This window comes from Cryptomeria japonica, chromosome 11 (assembly GCF_030272615.1).
Source record: "Cryptomeria japonica chromosome 11, Sugi_1.0, whole genome shotgun sequence".
NCBI classification, from domain to species: domain Eukaryota; kingdom Viridiplantae; phylum Streptophyta; class Pinopsida; order Cupressales; family Cupressaceae; genus Cryptomeria; species Cryptomeria japonica.
The window spans coordinates 124,917,079-124,939,067 of record NC_081415.1 but is presented as its reverse complement, the minus strand read 5'-3'; the positions used below and the strand labels follow the sequence as shown (position 1 = coordinate 124,939,067).

The 21,989-nt window shown below is 38.0% G+C and overlaps 1 protein-coding gene across 1 annotated transcript in view; it reads left to right on the top strand.

Annotated features, from left to right (window-relative positions):
* The window catches only part of LOC131027037 (disease resistance protein RPV1-like), a 129,306-nt gene extending 108,214 nt beyond the window's left edge, over positions 1-21,092 (top strand). The window contains exons 2-5 of the mRNA XM_059214435.1: positions 17,697-18,206; positions 18,314-19,370; positions 19,489-19,809; positions 19,898-21,092. Of these exons, the coding sequence (XP_059070418.1) occupies positions 17,697-18,206; positions 18,314-19,370; positions 19,489-19,809; positions 19,898-20,935 (2,926 nt within the window). The 3' untranslated portion in view covers positions 20,936-21,092. The remainder of the gene's footprint in view (positions 1-17,696; positions 18,207-18,313; positions 19,371-19,488; positions 19,810-19,897) is intronic.
* Positions 21,093-21,989: the final 897 nt, after the last annotated feature.

Genomic DNA, 21,989 nt, shown 5'->3' with positions numbered 1-21,989 from the left:
TGGACAGATTTATGTGACTACAGAAACTACTAACCAAGTGGTGTTGCAAGTTGTGTTTTCGATTTTTAGATACTTAGGCTTAATTAGGGGGATAAATGAATCATTATCTTTTGTGGAAAGTGTGAAAGTAGGAGAGTATGCTCTTGTCTATCTAGACAATCAAAAATCCAGACCTTTGGCACTTTTCTATCTGTTTAGCGCGACTGTTATCTGCTTTGTTATCTGCAACTGTTATGTGCTCTATTATCTGCGACTGTCATCTGCTCTGTTATTTGGTTTGTTATCTACGACTGTTATCTGCGACTATTATCTGCTCAGTTTTTGTTTGTTGTTTTATTTAACACTTGTAAGACTAATTTCCATCTTTTTAGTTTGCAGATTAATCCGACCGCCTGCTAATTAGCGCGACTACATTTTTTCTATTCTGTTGTCTGTTTAGATTTTCTGCTATAAAATTTATTTTGTTTTTTCGCCATATCTGCTTTGTCTTCACTCCATTTTCCTCCAAACTTCACTAGATCCCCTGCATTGCCATTTTGCACATTTCCTTCCTTGGGGGGCCTTATCCCAAAATCCACTTTTTGAAACCCAAAATCCCACATTACTCTATTTTTTGGGTTTGCCATAACTCCTTCCCCTTTTATCCAATCACCTCCAAATTTTCCCATATTGTCCACCTCCAACTTTCGCTTCTTTGTCCCTCTTGGACAAATTTTTCCATTCCTTCATCTCTCCTCCAAAATGCTCATTTTTTGCTTGCTTATCCCTTGGAAAGTAGCAAAAACCTAGTCAAACCCCATTTACCCATCAAAGCTTCCTCGAAATCCACATTTGTCATTAGTAAAAAAGTTTTTATTCATGTTTTTCTACTTATTCCCAAAAAATCAAAAAAATTAATATTTTTGTCATTTTGTTGTCTTTTGCAGGATGCTTGTTGAAGACTCCATTTTTCAAACTACTAATCAAGTGGTTTTGCAAGTTGCCTAGCTAATTCAACCAAACATTGTGCATTTATTTAAATTAGGCACCTAGATATTAATTAAAATGGAATGAACCATTGTCGTATATGTCTTTAAGAAAAGCGTAAAGGTAGGAGAGTATGCTCTCATCTAGCTAGACGATCAAAAATCCAAACCCTCCAACCTTTTCTTGTTTGATTGTGTGTTTACCTCTAGCGGGCCTGCCCTCCCAACTTGCTCTTTGAGAAGGTAAGAGGGGAACGACCCAAGTGAGTACACCCGGACCTAGGGTTCCCAACTCACTATAATAAATAGGCCATTGACTACGAAAGGGTTAATGGTTGGGGCTATATGAGAGTTCACTCTCACATTGGTTGCTTAGTAGGATCCTAGAGATCTCAATCACACTTGCATGACTACTAAGTTTTTGGTGCTTCATTGGGCTATAGGCCTCAATTGCGCTTGTGCAACTTTGAAGGGTAGCTCCTCACAGAAAGACTTACTAAACACCTTGTTCATAGTGGCCAAAAACCTTCTAGTCATTGGTGCAGGAGGTCGGACCTTCAAAGCCGCCCATATTTTTACGGCCCTTAGTAGAGACACAAAGTTTTTCATGAGGAGTTTTCATGGGAATTGATGCTTGGCTACCCCAAGAAGTGAGTTCCGTGGAGGGGATCTAGTGGGGTCAAGCATCTAGGTGTCCGCTTTGGGTAAGCGTAGCTGGGAAACCAATTGGGATCCAATGACTATTGTCCTTGCTAGCCTTAAGAATGTTGTATATGAGCATGAGTGTCTTTGAAATAATATGCATTTGATCATTGTGTTTTCTTTGTTTGATACATACTTGCCAAGAGAAGACTTAAAACACATCACTATCCCCAAAACACTTTGCAAAACACTTGTCAAGACACAAACAATTGTCCAAGTCATTACCCACACAAAGTCCAAAATTGCGTCAAAACTCCATCCGTCCCATGTTACATAAGCCCAAGAGAGAAGCTAAGAGTTCATCCTCTCCATCAACATTCAAGTTTGTCCTTTGAAACACCTACTATCGTCCAAATCAGGGTGGTCATATCCCTTCATACAACTTGCTATTCGAATCAAGCCTCCATTGAGTCATGTTCATGCCAAGAACAACCTAGTCATCAAAGTTTCTTCTAAGCCATCACTACCATACCTCCTCCATTAATCATCCTCAAATTTCCCAAGGACTTAGCACATCAAATCAATCTCCCTCCACTATCAAATCAATTATCAAAATCCAAATCCAATCATCCTCTCATCCAATTTAACCTCACGTTAAGGTTGCATGCCTTGTGAAATTCCATTTAGACCTCATCATCAATCAATTGGCTCTCGTGCTTGATGGAGAATCCTCTCCAAGTGCCTTTTGCCTAATCCTTTTGAGTCGATCAAGACTCTTAACTCACATCTTTACTTTGTTTGTGGTCATTAGCCAACCCTTGGTATAAAAGAGGCTTTTTAATCATCAATCCAAAGTATAAATTCTACACAACTTGGCCTTCACCTTACTTGTGGTTGCATCCACCACCTAAAATCCTCATCCAAGGACTAAGGTGTCAAATCCTAATCAAATTCGGGCTTTAATCCAAGAACCATACCAATCAACAAAATCCCTTGTCATAAAAGACAAAATCCAAAATTCCACAAATATCTTGCTAAGTCCTTTCATCACAAATTTCCCCCTCCAAACATTTCCAAGGTTATTCGTGTATGGTTAATACTCAATCCCAAAAGAGAAAGATGGCTAAACAACAATATGGCATGTCGGACATTAGTGCCCTATATGAAGATCCCATGCAAGACCCTACCCATAGTGAGCAACCTAGCAATCCAGATCAAAGCCAAAATCCTAACATGGTTAGCTAAGATGAACTTTCTCTGGAAGTGCAAACTTTCCTAACGGATTCTTATAACCAAGAGATGATGGAAAAGTTTATTCAACACAATCCTACTGCACTTCTAAAAACTCTCCTTGAAAATGGAGCTCAACTTTTGCCTGAATTTAATAGATCCGCTCTCATCCAACAACCACAAGGAGACCTCACTCCCAATTAATCAATCGAAGCCCCATCAATCATCCAAGCTCAATCAATACCACCCGCGGCACATCCCACTATGGTCTCCATCCCACCTTCTTCCTCCTTACCATCTATACCACTATCAAATCCGATCTCATCTATTTTCCAACACACTTCTATACCACCTCCTTCCTTTCAACCACATATTTCTATTCCACAAACTTCCCTTCCTGCCAACAATGTTGCAAATTTTATCTGGGCCGTGCTCAATCCTGTCACAACAGTTTGTGGACCACAACCAACTATCACACAAATCCCTGCGACATTGGTCTTCACATCCCACGTTCTTGTCTCTTCATCATATCAATATATTGGTGGTGGTGCACCTTCTTTGGCTCACCCAATTCTTGGGGCAAATACAATTCATCATTATCAAAGTCCACAACAAGACCTCATCAAGTTAATTCAAGATGTGAAAAATATCATCAAGGACATGAAACAAAGGACTAATAAAAGGAAAACTTACTCATTCGAAGAGTTTTGCCCTTGTCCTTATGACTCGTCTATATCAGTTGCACCTTATCCCCTGAGATTTGAGATCCCCAAATTCACCAAGTATGAAGACAAAGGAGAGCCCCACGACCATGTCTGAGAATTCCACATCTTATGCCAAGAAGTCTCCTATAGTGACCTTTATCTTCGTAGACTCTTTCCCAAGAGTCTCACAGGAGATGCCCTGGCATGGTTCTCATCTCTACCGCGAGGTTCCATTGTCTCCTTTCCAGACTTATCAAAAAAATTTGTGGCCCACTATGCTTACAACATGGTTAATGATGTTTCTATGATGGACCTATGCAATACAAAACAAAGGCCCAAAGGAACCTTTGCCAATATCCTACAAAGATGGAGACATCTTATCAAAAAAATCCAATGGGACATGCCAGAACAGCATCAAATTGAGCTATTTCAAAAGAACTTGGTGCCTGAACTTTCGAGACCCTTAATATCTCAATGTATCAAATCCTTCCAAAAATTGGCCGATAAGGGCCTCGCCCTCGAACGTGTCTTGTTGGAGGAAGGGACCTTGAAACATTACTAGAAGTCGACACAAAGTTCTTCCTCTTATCATAGTGACAAGCCAAAATTCTGGTCTAAAAACAAAAACCTGGTCAATGATGGTGTAACCGATGCAAAGCAGGTCCAAACCATGACCGCTCCCCCAAAATCCACCACCAATAATCATCAATTCAATCAAAATCAATCTCAAAAACCACATAACAATGTCTCAATCTAGGGATGACCACCCCGATCAAATAATAGGACTCCAAGGGACTTTACTCCTCTGGCTGAGCCTATTGAAATGGTGCTTCAAAAACTTGTCCAAGCAGGTGTAGTGGTTTTTCCAATCACTCACCCGTTTGACCCCAATCAACCTAAACCAAGATGGTACAATGAAAATGAGTATTGCAAATACCATCATATCAAGGGACATGATACACAAAAGTGTATGAAGCTCAAAATCTACATACAAGATCTCATTGATAGGGGTGAGATTGAAGTAGCAAACACGAAACCTGGTAATAACAATGACAAACTTAAAATCTACCACGAACCATTCCTAAAGCATGATAAAGGAAAAGGCTCATCATCCAACGCAATGGGTTATGACTACGCTAATCACATAATTGGCTTTGATTTCTTAGTAGGTCACATTGAACCTGTAGACACTCGTGTCAATGTGATAACCATCCAAGGAGTTAATCCTCTTTCTTCCCAAAGCAGACTAAATCCTGCTAAGATAGTCATTCAAGGCACCATGCCTTCCACCTCCCATTTCCAGAATGACTGCAATGTAACTACACGCCGAGGTAAAGTCACCATCCAAGGAGTCCCTCCCCCACCAAACCCCCCACCCATGTCTTCCACCTGCCGATATGACCTCCTTGACCAACTTGGGAAGACCCCCGCATAGATCTCCATTTTGGAACTTCTCAAGACTTCCCCTGTCCATAAGGAAATTTTGGAACAAGCCTTTCTCGAATCACACGTTCCTGATAACATCAACGCCACCCAATTCCAAGCCCTCATTGGAAACCTTGCTGCCCAGCAGCACCTTGTATTTACCTCCAAAGATGCTCTCGCAGATGAAGACCATAACAAACCTTTGCACAAGCATAAGGTCAAACGTATCCTAATAGACGGTGGATCCAGGCTTAATCTGTGTACACACAAATTAATAAAATAATTGGGACTTTCTGAGGATCTGATAGATACATCAGGAAGGATTACAATAAAGGCATCTGATGATGCAGAAAGAATTTCAAAGGGCATGATCACCTTACCTCTTCAAGTGGGCCCCATTACAATTGAAACCCCTTGCTAAGTACTAGATCTTGATCTCCCCTACAACATTCTCCTCAGGCGGCCATGGATTCATTCCTTACAGGTCATACCCTCCACTTATCATCAATGTATCAAATTCCCCTATAATGGAAGAGAGATCACTATCAAAGGTGATCCCCAACCTTTTCAATATTGCAAACTATTAGAGGGGAAGCATTCGTATCATTGCCCACTAAATATACCCTCACCAACGCCTCCATCTGACACATCAAATGTTGCCTCCACTTCATCACTACCAGATAATCAAATCAAGATCTTGGACAATGGCTCTGGAGAATACAAATTGGAGGACGTCTTATTAATAGGCAACCTCCCTCTCTCTCCTAAGTCATTTGGCAAACCGAACGAGCTCAAAAAGGACCCGAAACCAATCATGCAATGCTAAAATACCACCTTCCAGCAATGGGGCCCACTTAATGAGGAGAGCCTTGAAACAGATGTCTCTTCCTGGTTGTACCAGGAAGAGGACGATGATCCAGCAAAAATATCCAAAAAAATGTACCCAAAAGCATCTGCCATGGTTGAAAGAATGGGTTACCAAGGACATGGCCTAGGACTAGAGGAGAAAGGAAGAAAAGCACGCATAAATCCTATCTCCTACAGATACAACAGAGGCTTGGGGTACACCCTAGTGCCTAAGATTACTATCGCTGGTACCCCTTCTAGTCCTTCTTCGGATATCGAAAATGCTAACGAAGAGGAATTCCATGAAATGCCCTATGAATACGAGAAAGATATCTTCCTTGACACTTACATCAATACCATCACCCCCGTAACCCCTCCCACTTCACATGAGCTACATCTTGTCCATCCTGAACTCATTGATTGGGGCCAATGAGACAAACCCACTTTAGATATCTGCGCCAACGATAATGCTCTCATTGCTCTCCTGACAATGCGAAACCTAGAAGATTGTAATAGAATCTAGGGTATTCAACTACATGAAAAGGGATACTTTGGTAGTCAGGTCAATGCCCTTAGCCACAAAAAAGATAATAAGAGGAAAAGACATGATTCCCTAGGTGAAAACCTCCCTGAGGCATCTTTGGATGAACAAAAAATAAAAACAAAGAGCATATCCGAAAGTGAAAACTTGAAAAAGGCACTTGACGATGAGGGACTTGACCTCCCTACCATTGGTTACCTTCCACAGGACAAATCAAATTTGCTGATAGAAGAAATAGACAGCATCAACATGGGCACCGAAGTCATTCCGAAAAATGTGCTCATTGCCAAATCCCTCACAGAAATAGAGAAACAAGACTTCATCAACTTCCTTACAGAGGTAAAAATCAATTTTGCATGGTCCTATTCCGATATGCCAGGGTTGGCTCCTACCTAGGTGGTTCACAATCTCATCGTCTACCCAGACGCAAAACCTATAAAGAAAAAATTACGCAAAATGCACCCACATATTGCACTCTTGGTCAAGGTGGAACTCCAAAAGATGTTAGACGTAGAATTTATCAAACCAGCAGACTACGTTGAATGGGTCTCTAACATTGTACCTATCGGCAAACCTGCCAGGGGCATCCGCATCTACACAGATTTCCAAGATCTAAATAGAGCTTGTCCTAAAGATGATTTCCCCCTCCCCAATATAGACATGATTGTGGACCTTACAGCAAGACATGAAATGCTATTGCTAATGGATAGGTTTTTCGGATACAACCAAATCAGGATAGCAGATGAGGATTAGCATAAAACCATATTCACAACACCATGGGGTACTTTCTATTATCGGGTCATGCCTTTTGGTCTCAAAAATGTTGGAGCTACATACCAACGTGCCATGACCACAATTTTTCATGACCTCTTACACAAAATTATGGAGGAGTATGTGGATGATCTGCTAGGAAAATCTAAGACAAGACAAGAACACATTCCCATTCTAAAGCAGATCTTTGAAAGATTAGAAAAATACAAACTATGGCTGAATCCAAAAAAGTGTGTGTTTGGAGTCACATTGGGAAAACTACTAGGATTCATTGTTTCTAGCAGAAGCATCGAGGTTGATCCCGCAAAGGTAAAAGCTACTATGGAAATGCCTCTGCCAAAAACTCTCAGACAACTACGCAGTCTCTAGGGAAAACTCTAGTCTGTCAAGCATTTCATTTCACAACTAGTAGATAAGTGCCATCCATTTGCACACCTCTTGCGTAAAGACACAAAATTCAAATGGGATTGCTTATGTCAAAAGACCTTTGAGAAATTAAAAGAATATCTAGCATCACCTCCAGTTTTGATGCCTCCTACTCCTGGAAAACCCCTTATTTTGTATATATGTGCTACTGCAGTGGCATTGGGGGCATTATTGGCACAAACAGATGACCAAGGGAAAGAACATGCCATTTACTACATTAGTTGAACTCTGGTAGGATATGAACTCAATTATACCCCCATTCAAAGAGCATGTTTGGCATTAGTGTTCAGCACGCAGAAACTATGATACTATATGCTAAACAACAAGACAAAACTAATTGCTAAAATTGATCCACTTAAATATCTCTTGTCAAAAGCTGCTCTCACTGGAAGAACCGCCAAATGGGTCATGCTCCTAAGTGAGTTTGACATCGAATATGTGGACAGAAAGGCAATCGAGGGACAAGTCATTACAGATCAGTTGGCCGAAGCTCCACTTCCAGGTGACCATCCTATTCTCATAGAATTACTAGATGAGTTCATTATGACTGTTTCCACATCCTCCACATGGCAATTATACTTTGATGGCTCCTACACCCAGAATGGATCGGGAGCAGGAATATTATTGGTCACACCTCAAGGAGATGGCATCCCCAAATCATACAAGATAGCCTTTACATGTACCAACAATATAGCAGAATATGAAGCACTCATCACAAGTTTGTGCTTGGCTATCCACTGGAAAATAAAGGAGTTACAAGTCTATGGCGATTCCCAGCTCATCATAAAACAAGTCAATGATGAATACTAGACAAAAGATGATAAAATCCTTCCCTACCGTACCATGGTTGAAGATCTTAAGCAACATTTCACGGCAATCAAGTTTGATCAAATCCCATAAACAAACAATAGGGCTGCAGATGCAATGGCCACCATTGGCTCCCTCCTTCAAATGCCAGCACACAGTCAGAAATGTGAGTTCTTGGTTGAGCAATTGTATATATCGACGTATGACCTACCAGACTCTGAAATGGTGTATGTTCTCGTTGGTCCCGAGTCCCCTTGGTACCAAGAAACCTTTGCTTTCCTCAAAGATAACACCATTCCCCCACATCTCACCAAAATCCAACAACAAACATTCATTCGCCGATGTGCTTGTTACACCATCCTTGGAGACACCTTGTTCAGAAGGCATTTTGATGGTTCCCTCCTAAGGTGTTTAGATAAACAAGAAGCAGAATGGGCATTACATGAAGTACACGAGGACATTTGTGTTTAGATAAACAAGAAGCAGAATGGGCATTACATGAAGTACACGAGGACATTTGTGGGGCACACTCAAGTGGGCTCACATTGGCTAAAAAACTTTTGAGAACAGGATACTATTGGCCTAAAATGGAAGAAGATGCATACAACTATGTGAAGAAATGCATCCTTTGCCAACAACATGGTGACAAGATTCATGCACCGTCACAAGAATTGTATCCATTTATTACACCCTGGCCCTTCTCACAGTGGGGGCTCGATCTCATTGGGAAAATCCACCCTTCATCCTCCAACAGACATAAGTTCATTATAACCGCCACCGAGTATTTCACCAAGTGGGTAGAGGCTATCCCTCTTACTTTTACCACTGGTAAGCAGATATCCAAATTCATCCTGAATTACCTTATATGCTATATGGCATTTCAAAAGTTATTATCACAGATAATGACAAACAATTTAAAAACTAGGATGTCAAAGAACTCTGCCAAAATTTCAACATCCAACATCACTTCTCCACCCCATATTATCCCTAGGCAACAGCCAAGCTGAGGCTTCTAATAAAACCTTAATCAAAATCCTCAAAAAGACAATCAATGAAGCTGGCCACGATTGGCACCTCCAACTCCATCCCACTTTGTGGGCCTACTGCACCTCCATCCGCACCCCCACAAGCGCCACCCCTTATTCCCTGGTCTTTGGCTTTGAAGCCATCCTTTCCCTTGAGATCGAGATCCCCTCTCTAAGGGTATCGCTGCAAGACATCCTACCAAAGGAAGAATACAGAATTGCCTGCTTACAAGAGCTAGAATTGTTAGATGAAAGGCACCTCAAGGCCTTGAACCATCACCGAGTATATCAGAACCACTTGCGGATGAGTTATTAGAAAAGAGTCAGAACCCAAGAATTCCAAGTTGGTGATCTTGTCCTCATGGAGAATCAGAAAAATCTACAAGAAAGAGAAAAGAAAGGGAAGTTCGAGCCTAATTGGCTATGACCATATGTAATCACAGCAAAGTATGGATCAGGAGCTTATCAGTTGGCTACTCGTGAAGGTGATCCTTTGGATGAACCAATGAATATCATGCACCTCAAAAGATTTTACGCGTAATCCTCAAAAAGTCTCAAATTGTCAAAAAACTAGAAAAAAATAAAAAAATCAAGAAAAATACAAAAAAAAGAAAAGAAAAAGATCCTAGAAAAAGCGTCACTTCGGTGAAAACCTGGCAAACAGGCGCCCTGTGACACACACACAAAAAAAGAGAAAATCAGAAAAAGAAAGAAAAATAATTCGTCCATTAGTGAAAACCACTTTATGGCGCTATGGACAAGTACATTGGTGAAAACCTCCATGCAGGCGCCAAGGTAAATAACCAGATCCACTATCTATCCGATCGACACTACAAATAACCCGCCATCCACTCCACCCATTTGCAGCATTCCTTCTCTTCCGCCTCCTAATGAAACGCGCATATGATGATGAGTCTTCACCCGAGTCATGAACAAGTAATGTCCCATTAAACTAAGCTTCTACGCCTGTTTATAAACTTCAAGAAGTCTTGAGAAACAATCCCAAATCCACTAGTCACTCTCCAAAACTATAGAATCACTTGCTTGGCAACCTAATCCTTCATCCTAGTTCTACTCTTGGCAAGAGGTATCATTTGGTCGCAAGGAAGTGACTTGTTAGATTTTGTTAGATCTTTTCATATAGACTTGTATATTTTGCCCTACGACTGCCACTATTTACGACTGCCTGGGTTCTTCCATATCCAAGTACGTTAAGATAGGCGCATACTGGGGCATATTTCATAGTATGGCATGTGTTGGATCCCTCTTGTATAAACCGGTGACCTAGTACTAGTGTTTATCAACACTTACCTTATCGTGTACAAGAGGTATCGGTGTGTTTGAGGGTTTCCTTGCACGAACCCACAACTTTGTACTAGTGTTTCTTAACACTTGCATTGTTGTGTGCAAGAAATTCCCGCTTGCCTGCGGAGTCAGTCCATGCCCTGGGTTTCTCATGGCATCCTGATTTCTATAGTCAGTGGTGCAAGCCACTCAGGGAAACATCAAACTAGGTTGGCTCTCCACATTTGTTGTGCATAAAATCTCACCATCATTCCATCAAATCCTAAACTCAATAATCTCATGGAGTTCTCAATTTCCCCCACTCCCCATCTATTCCATATTCTTCTATCTAAGATCATTGTGTTATTATTGGCATATTCCCTCTTTTTATTTATTCATTCACATCATGTAAAATGCATTTCTTAGACAGTCATATTTTCCACAAAACATCTACCATATAAGATTGCATCACATAAATAAAAGATACACTCATCCATATAGCATTACATTTAGACTGCATCATAAACATACATAAAACATAAAAATCACTCATCCTGCATCTAAAAACTATGTCAACAACACATCATAAACATACATACATAAGCATCCACTTTGCATCACAAAATAGGTCAGCATAACACATCCATGATTGCATCCATATATGACATCATAAGAGAAACAAAAATAATCCATCACAATAAATGCATACAAATATATATAAAGAGGAAAATATGTCCGTCATGATACAATGACTCCTCATTGGGTCCGTTGTGGCATATATGGGCCCTCGTGAGGGCCCATCTTTCCCCGCAGTCTTGCCTCTACTATTCTTCTTTCCAAATTATTCACGACTACTTCATATTTCTTCCTCATTTATCCCTTCATATTTCTTCCTCATCTATCCCTCTCTTTTTTCGAGAATTTTTCGTCCTTTTTTTCGAAAAAATTCTCGAGGGGGCATACACCTCCCATGCTTTACGCTGGGGCATCCTTTTAATTATTTTTTAATTCCTCACATAATTAATTATGATTTTGATCATGTCTTATACAGGATGAATCCTTCTTGAAACCAAACGTTGTGATCAATCATGTCTTATATAGAATGAATCCTTCCTAAAACCAGACGTTGCGCTCTGATCATGTCTTATATAGAATGAATCCTTCCTAAAACCAGACGTTGCGCTCTGATCATGTCTTATATAGGATGAATCCTTCCTGAAACCAGACGTTGTGATTAGTCATGTCTTATACAGGATGAATCCTTCCTGAAACCAGATGTTTCGCTCTGATCATTGCTTATACAGGATGAATCCTTCCTGAAACCAGACGTTGTGATCAGTCATGTCTTATACAGGATGAATCCTTCCTGAAACTAGACGTTGCGCTATGATCATGTCTTATACATGATGAATCCTTCCTGGAACCAAACGCTTTGATCACCTTTGTCTTGTACGGGATGGATCCTTCTTGAAACCAGACTGAATCTAGATCTTATCAATCGAATCAATATCATCATCAAAAAAATAAGATCATTCTTTGAATCAACACGTCATCACACCTCGCTTCAAAGAGGGGCAAAATGTAGACACTTAAAAATAATTATTTTTAATTATTTTTAATTCCTCACATAATTAATTAATCAATTATGTTAATTCAAATTCTCCTCAATATTAATTAAATATAATTGATATTGTCACTATAGTATGTGACTGATTTATTTAATAAATCAAAATCTTTCTTTATTCTTCTAAAAATTGAATTCTCACAAATCTCCCTCTTAGCTAATTAATTTCAATTAATTAGTTAACCCACATGCTTCCTGCAAACCATCTTCTTAATTTATCATTAACCTAATAAAGTCTTCTAGAAACTCCCTAAACTCACTTAGCCTTATTCTTCCAATTTTTAATTCCCTCCACTCATTCTCTCTCCTAGTCAAATCCTCCTACAAATTCTAATCCCCCTCCTAATGAGTTGCTAATGGCTAATCATGATGATTAGCCACGAAGTCAACTCCTTGTCCCTTCCATCCAACCACTAGCTTTTAATGCTCTTTTCCTAGGTGAATGTGAGATCTTCAAAATCTCACAATCCTCTAGGCATCTCCTCTCCCAAGGAATTTTTAATTCCTTCTTATTCCTCCAATCCCCATGATTATCCCTTTTTGGAGAATTTTAAATTCCTCCTCCCCATTCTTCAAGGAATGTCACATCCCTTTCTCCTCTCAAGGCACATGGGGAAGTCTTCCCAATGCACTTTGCTCTTCTCAAGGCACCTTGGGAAGTCTCCCCAATGTACCTTGAGGAGTGTGAAGACAAGAAATGCATTTAAGGCATATCTCTTGGTCTCCACACCCTCTCTTGGGCCTTGTGTGAGCTCACAAGCAATCCTAGCCCTTCATCTTGAATCCATCCTAGCCATCCACTTTTCCTCTCCTCTTCCTATAAATTGAGGACTCCATCCCTCTATTTTTCATCTCCAAGTTTAATAATCTTATGCTGCCCATTTGAGTTCAAAAAAGTCATCAAAGCATCCAAATTATAGCCAAATCCATACTCATCCATCACTTAGTCACTTATCCATCCATCTCATCCTCCCATCAATCATATTGTGCACATTTGGAGAGCCATCCACATCAAGCAAGCAAGAGGAGCCCATCCGATCAAGTTGAAGAGAAAGGCACTATTCAACTTCACCAATTCAGCTTCACCACAGGCTCAATCTGAGGGAGAGGTAAAGGTTTGCAAGGTATATGCATTTTATTCATGTCTTTATGTGGTTTTATGCATGTTTCATATTTTAATATCTTTTAATGTTTTATTTGTGCACTAACCACTTGAATTCACCTTGCTAACCATTTTACCATCTTCAAAAACAATTATCTCTATGTGCCAAAAACCACTTTGAAACTCATCACATGCATCATGCACATATGGCATAATCATCTCCGATCACCATTTGATCATAGATCAACACAGTCGATTCACCAAGCTCCATCGGTTAGGGTTTGGCATATCAACAAGTAGGGTTACCGATTGATCCCACTGCTACAATAGTAATACCGGTTTTCATCACTACTCAACTACTGGTTGCATTACTGCATCACTACCAATTGCAATACAATTCCATTATCTATTACAATTGACATCAATGACAACACTTAAACTTCATTAATGCAATATTCATTAAATGCCAACATCATTCTTCTTGACTACATTGGCTGTAGCTAATCTACCACATTCTTTTGTCTTTTCCCTCAAGGCTTCTTTATCAATGTTCTGACTTTCTTTCTGCTTAAGTTGATCATCAACATCCTTTCTCTTTTTCCTTGATTTATTCAACTGATCCTTCGGTGTTTCAATGTATTCTTTAGCATCTTTGAGGTTTTCTTCACTTGTCGGTTCTCATCCCATGCACGATCAAGATCTTCAAGAGCAATGACCAGCTGCTTTCTAAGATTACTATAATCCATTGATTTACCTTCTCGGATCTTCCTCAAACTGTTAGGCTTCCTCTAAGGAACTAGGCTCTGATACCAATTGTTGGAATCAATGAACACTGAGAGGGGGGGTGAATCAATGTTCTGCAACTTTTGATTTTATTAATTTATCCTTTAATCCACTTAATGCAAATGAATAAGAAGAATAAACAAAAGCACAATACACACAAAAGCACCACCATAACACAAGATTTTTTACATGGAAAACCTGGTCAAGGGAAAAACCTTGGAGGGATCATACCCATAGTAAAATGATACTCTGTTAAAAGTATATGTAAATGTTGCATAGGAATGCACGTACGCATTCAGGCACACTGCCTAGAGCTCACTACTCAAGTTACAAACAAGGCTACAACCTTAGAAGGCACATTTCCTTACAAAAGAGTTACAAAGGAACATACATGAAAATGAACTATGTAATAGCATCTGCAAATGCCTAGAATAGTGTCGATTAAGCATAAAATACTGTATCTTATTCAACTCTGTATAACTGCTATGTTCTGATATTTTGCATCATACCGAAGCTCAAATCTTCACCATGAGCGTGTGAAACTGTGCATAATCACTCATACATTATTCATACATAATCATCGATTGCCAAAATGATCAAATAAACCTATCTTATATATCTGCATCACCAATTTAGGTCACCACCATGTTGGCTTCTAGAGCACATCACAAAAGATGAAACATGTACACAAGTCAACTCAATCAGATCCAAAACAACCATGTGGACCAAAACAAAATGACCACACACTTTCCACATGTTGGCTCATCAACCTTGAACACATAAACACTCACCAAAATTGATCCGTAAGATCTACATAATGCATTTCCACACATTACCATTGATAACCATTATCTTTACCAAAAAACAATCTACCGGATCTTACCAACCAACACAAAACTTAACACCAGAGGCCACAAACCTAGAATAAGGTAAATTGCATATCCACAATACATCTCCCAGATCCGCAAAGAAAAATACTCAACCAAAATAATTTGCGAACCAAAACACTGCACACTTTGTCGGATACACTGTTCTATTCACCGGACCTCACCAATACTTAATAAATCTTCAATCAATCTTTTGGAATGATGAAAACATGAACTACGGATGCCAAATCTGATGTGAGTTGCCATCAATGACAACATCTCAACATACATGCAGCGTCTCTTGCTAACAGGCACTCCTCATTCAACTAAGCAAATAAAAGATACATTTGCAGTATTATGTTGACCACACTTTAGTTATCAGAAATGAGACCTTGCCAGATCATCTAGATCACAAGTACTCAATAATTATTAAAATAAATTGAGTGTATATAATCTACATATTAATGAATTGCAATCAGATTTTAGGGCCTTGGTCTCCAACTATTCACTACCACCTATCAACTTGTTTCTCCATATTATTCTCTTAAACAAAATTAGTTTGAAGACTCTCCACATCATCCAAGAAGTTAAAGGTAGATGAATCATCAACAAAACTCATACTTTGCAGCCTCAAAGCAATTCTTGTCTAACCAATTTGAGTTAATGATGGCATAACATCTACCATGGGATTTGTACTCTTCATGTAGTTATTAGTTTCTTCTTTGGTTTCTTTAGGAAATGCTTATATTTTTGTTTCTTGTGGCCAACAAAGATACCTTTATTCTATTCTTCATTTGTAAAAGTTTGTCAAATGAAAAAAATGACATGTGCATTATGATCTAAAGCTTGTTTTGCACCATTGTTTCTATAAAAGACAATTCAGGATCATTTGCGTGGGTTCTAAATTTTGATCCATGCGGATAGACATATGTAGTTAGTGTTTAGCTTTGAGTCATAGAGAATAGTTGCAAAAATTAGTGTGCTTATGTAATATCTTCAATCATTTTGAATAGAAATGGATATACTACAAAATTGTCTCTAAATTGTACTCACATTTCTCATATAAATTAATATATCAATCATATCTTGATTTGTCATTCCAAATGCTTTGTTACTATTTAATGTGTTCATGGGTTTCTTTTAATGAAAGAATACAATTTTTTTGACACATTATTGTGGTTTTGTGAGAACAAATAGATCAGTAAGCATAATTTATGGTTGAAAATGCAGACACATTTATGTAATGCATAAATTAAAAGGGTCAAATGATTTGACTTAATACTATTGTGTGGGTATATTTCTAATTTGCATCTAGAATCTATTTCCCAAGGATTTAGGCACCAATCATGTTTAGAAGTATACTTCAAGTTTAGAAACATCTAAAATCGAAATACCTTTTAATTTCCTATTTGTAGGAGTAGGTTTAGCTTAGAATTTGCTTCCAAATACTAAAAGAATGTTGATGGACCAAGAATGTAACCTAATTTGAAGTTGATCAAACTTTCCCTGGTATATTTTCAATGCAAGTTATCTGCTATAAAAAACAATGTATGTGCATAACTAGAATAAGATTTTATGACATTTTATAGGGAAACCCACCTTGGCTCTACAAATCCTAAAATGAAAAGAATGTCAACATATAGTTGAATCTTGTTCATTGGCTACTGACCTTAGAACCTATAGATTGAAAGGTTGATTAATTCATAGGTGTTATGCGAAAATTAGTTGGAGGAACTGACAAATCTAATGATGTATATTATTTTGGCTTTTCTTTCCCTAGAAGACAACCCTTCTTTATGAGGGCACTAGATTACAACTATGTATTGTTATGTATTTTGAGAGTCTGATAGTTGTTGAGCTGCCTCTAGATCTCCATTAGCAATACTCCTATGAAAACTTAACCTACAAATATATTGTAATTTGTAGTTGATTTTTGAATAATATATTGGATGAGTTTTGGAGTGTGGGTTTTTTCTCTAAAAGAGTTTTCCCATGTAAATCAATGTGTTGTGGTATGGATGTTATTTGTGTTATTTTTGTTTAATGTTTCTAAATATTGTAAAGATTTGAAATTTTTGCATATCCCTCCTCTCAAGATTAGTGTAGGAAATTATTCTAGTACCTTAACTTCCTTACACTCAACACAACTCCAAAGTCTCCATTGTTCATGCTCATCAAATTTTAATGCACATAGCCCTATACAAGATTGGAATTTGATGCTTCATATGATTGTTTTTTCAATTACTTCAAATTTATTAGACTATATAGATTGACATGTTATATTTTTATAAAATTGTATATATGTCAATTTAAATTATTAGAAACCATTATATGAGTAAATATAGTACTCTAATTTATAACATTAATATATATCATTTTATAATATTTTTTATAAAATTACAAATTAATTTTAAATATTTTCAAAAATAGAATATAACTATTTCTATTTTTTTTAGAATATCTTTAATATAGATTTTTAGATTAGTCTCTAATCTGAAGTTTAAAGTTAAGTTGATTTAATTTTTAGAACATTTTTAATATTTTTGTCTTGAATATTTTTTAATATGAATTTAGAAACTTTTAATAAGAGGCATATTATATAAAAATATATATATTGTATTATTATATTATTTATTGATTATTGATATTTTTAAGAATTATAATTTATATTTTCCATGATATTACAGGAATTGCTTCATCATCAACAGCACTGAAGAAGGAGCCCTATGATGTTTTCATTAATCATCGTGGATCTGATGTGAAATTGACACTGGCCAGCTCCATCTACCATTTCCTTGATCACCTTGGAGTGAAAGTCTTTCTGGACCGAGAAGAGCTTGATTTGGGTGACTGCTTTCCAAAAGCAATAGAAGATGTAGCGCGTAGTGCTCTAATTCATATCGCCATATTTTCCAAAGATTATGCGAAATCGCCCTACTGTTTAGAAGAGCTGTCGTTTATGCTGGAAATTAGGAGCACAATTATTCCTGTTTTCTATAATGTTAAGCCTGCTGATCTCAGATGGGAAGTGACTAGGGGATTGTATGCTGATGCCTTTTCCAAATATGAAACGCAAGGTAGATACAGGCCAGAAAAGCTTAAAAAGTGGAAAGAGGCACTCCACAAAGTTTCCTTTTATACCGGCTATGAGTACACGACTAACAGGTATGTATCATATATTTCGTTCCCTCGTAATCGGATGCTTATTTTCTTTATTTTAAATTCGATTTTTGTAACTGTACCATCTACTGATATTTGTCCACAATGGCCAGTGATGAAGGGATTCTGTTAAAAAGAATTGTGAATCGCATACTGCAGGAGATAAAGAATGTGAAGGTGCCTTTGGATGTAGCTCCATATTCAGTTGGACTAGATGATGCCGTACAAGACTTTGAAAGAGTGAGATCTGCTCGAGATAATCGAAATGCAGAGATTGTAGGGATTGTCGGCATGGGTGGCTGTGGTAAAACTACACTTGCCAAAGAGTTATATAACAGAAAATACTCGGCCTATGATAACTGTAGCTTTCTATTCAGAGTAAGAGAGAACGCATTGCATGAATTGCAAAAACAACTCTTGGAGGACGTGCTACATCTTAGTATACCATTCAAGGATGCAAGCGAAGGCAAGTCTATTTTGGCTGGGCGTTTAAGATCCCTTCGCGTGCTCATTGTTTTGGATGACGTTGATGATGTGAATCAATTGAATGCTCTGTTGCCAGATATGGGCAGAACACTTGGATCCGGTAGTTTGATTATTATCACTACACGCGATTTGAGCGTCCTTAGATCGTGCTATACATACAAGATGAGAGCACTGGATTCGTGTCAAGCCAAGGAACTTTTTTGCTGGCATGCTTTCGTAAAATCCTCTCCACCGGCAGCCTTTGAAGGTCTCGTTCAACAGTTCATAAATGCTTGTGATGGATTACCCTTATCTCTTGAGGTCACTGCAGGAATGCTTTACGGAAAGACTGAGAAGGAGTGGGAATCTGTGTTAAAGAAGATCTCTAGATTATTGCCCAGTAAGATAAAAGAGAGCCTGAGACTCAGTTACGATGCACTCGACAAGGATGAGCAAAATATATTTTTGGATGTAGCTTGTTTCTTCGTTGGCGAAAAGAAAAATTTGGCCATTGCAGTGTGGGATGCAGCGGAGTGGAGTGATCTGGAAAACCTTGTGAGCAAGTGTCTCGTTGAGATCGACAAACAGAACCGCATAAGAATGCATAATCATCTTCGCGATTTGGGGAGAGAAATCGCAATTGAATGCTCGCCGCATCATCTATGGTCCACCAAACATATGACTAAGATCATGAGTTACACAGAGGTAAGCTTGATGATTTATTTGTAGGAGCTATTACTACTGAAGAACTCATAGCACATTGGCTTGTATCAGTGATTGCTTTGATTCAATTTTATTACTGTTTTTTCCCTTGTATACTCAGGAGATCAGGGGCATAATGGCTGCTACAACTCAATTTGTTGCATGTCCTGCTCACAACGAGTTCCTTATATGTCGTGATCGTTATCCTCCGCCTTTTGAAGAGTGTATTAATCTTCGATTCTGGATTCTATTAAAACTCCTTGTTGTTGCCGGAGATTATTTTACCGCAGACTTTCCTGGACAACCAAAGCATCTAGTGTGGCTTCGTTGGTTTGATTTCCAACAAACAAAACTTCCCGCTTGGCTTTCATTGACAAATCTAAGGGTTTTAGAGCTTTATGGAACCTCCAGCTTACAGCAACTGTGGGAAAATAACGCGCAAGTCAAATATCTTGCTCTAATATATTTTATTCAAATCTTACTTCCACTCTTTATCCTACTAGCTAAATTGAATTGAAAATTGGGCGCAGCCTCCAAAAGAGTTGAGAGAGATGATTATTACTGCCACTGAAGGCAACATTTTCCACAGTTTTCCCAGTATAATATCAGGTCTGGAGCGTTTGACAAAGATAGCCTTGATTTCTTATCATGGACAAGAATTTCGCTTTTCAAGACTGCCGGATGAGTTTTGCGATCTCCAATCGCTTGAGCACCTGGAGCTACGACAATGTGAATCCTTGTTGTCACTCCCTGCCCGATTTGGGGATTTAAGAAACTTACAGCATCTGGATTTGTGTTCTTGCAAGCAGTTGAGGATGCTACCAGTTTCTTTTAAGCAATTGACACACCTCAAGTATCTAGACTTCTCTGGTTGCAAAAAGCTTGTCTTAGAGGAAGACATTCTTGAAAACATCACACAGCTAGAGAATCTGTACCTTTCAGGATGCCTGGCCATTAAGAAATTACCTCATCAAATCACAGATCAGGCATGTTTGAGAGAGCTCCGACTTCAAGATACAAGCTTAGAGGAGTTACCAAGTAACATTGGGCGCCTAAGTAAATTAGAAGTGCTGACAATTGGTAGTCAGTTATTGAAAAGCTTGCCAGATTCTCTTGGAAATTTATTCAGCTTGAAAAGCCTTTCAATTATTGATTGTATGGTCTTAGAATGTTTACCCAAGACGCTTGGGCATCTAGAACTTTTAGAAGATCTGTCTATAGAGGCCACAGGAGTAAGGTCCTTACCGGAAGGATTTAGGCAACTGGCTAATCTTCGAACCTTGAAGATTTCTGATTGTCCACTTGAAGAACTAGATTTTGGGTCTGTACCTTCCTTTCCGTTGGAAAAGCTCACCGCGATAAATTTAAACGAGACACTTGTCAACAGAATATCAATTTCTAAATACTGTTGTCCTAGACTTGAAACACTCCGTCTTAGCAATAATGACTTTTTGGAGGAGATTGAAACACTGCCAGCAACCGTCAAGATAGAATTGCCAGAATGTGAAAAGGGGAAGAATATAAAGGGTATTTGTGCTCTCTCAATCATTTCAAATTCGGCAAGTTAGACTGACTGCTTAAAAAAAATTGCATTAGAAGTCCATGGATACATGGCGGGAAGTGTCTTCTTTAGATATCTGCATTGTAAATATTTGGCATAAAATATGATAATATTTAGGGAGACATATTCTTGATTTTTATATATATTTGAAGGTTATTCTGAAGTAGAACAGATAATAATCATCTATTAATTGAGCATGTTTCAATAGTTGTGATAGCATTTGTTATTTAGTGTTCAATATTTTTTATAATATTATATTAATAGTTGTGACTTGAAAGTTGTTATTGTTGATGATAACTACTTATAATTGAATGAAATGTATTCCTTAGGCCCTGTTGTAAAAAATTGAGAATGATTTGAAATTTCTACATATGATTTTGAGAAGCACAAAGTTAGGGTGCTCAACTACTAGGTCCTCATCCCTAATAGAACTTTCAGCCTTCTTTTGAAAGAACAAAGATTACGGTTTTCTAACTTTACTTTATTCTTCTTAATTCAATGTGGTTATCATTAATGTCCTTTGATTTCAACATATAATTTTATATTTCTAGAGAAGAAAACACACCCTACAATTAACTTAGATGTCTAGTGAAGCATAATATATCGATGTATTACTGCAATAATTAGACTCTAAATTAATTTAGGAGGTTTGGTTAAAATATTTTGTTTTTAGATGTTCAGTATTATGAGATTAAAATGGTTTAAATTATTGAAATAAAAATAAGATTTATTTTTGAAATTTAATATGGTGTTGATGTTAAATTTTTGTTACATCGATAAAAATCTAGAAATCAAAATCTACGACTAAGTTCATTAGATGCGGGGACTATATGGGGACAAATATTTTAACAAAGGTTGATTTTTAATTCATTGTTTTTAGTTTTGATGTCATTTTTTCCATTATGTATACATACATTTAAGAAAAGGTGATACCAGAAGGCACTTTTTGGTGCCTATTATGTATAAAGAGAACATTTGACAACTTTGATGACAATTAGGTATCAAGGCTAACTTGAAATTTATTGAAATAGATAAAATTAAAGAATGATGGAAGTTGATCA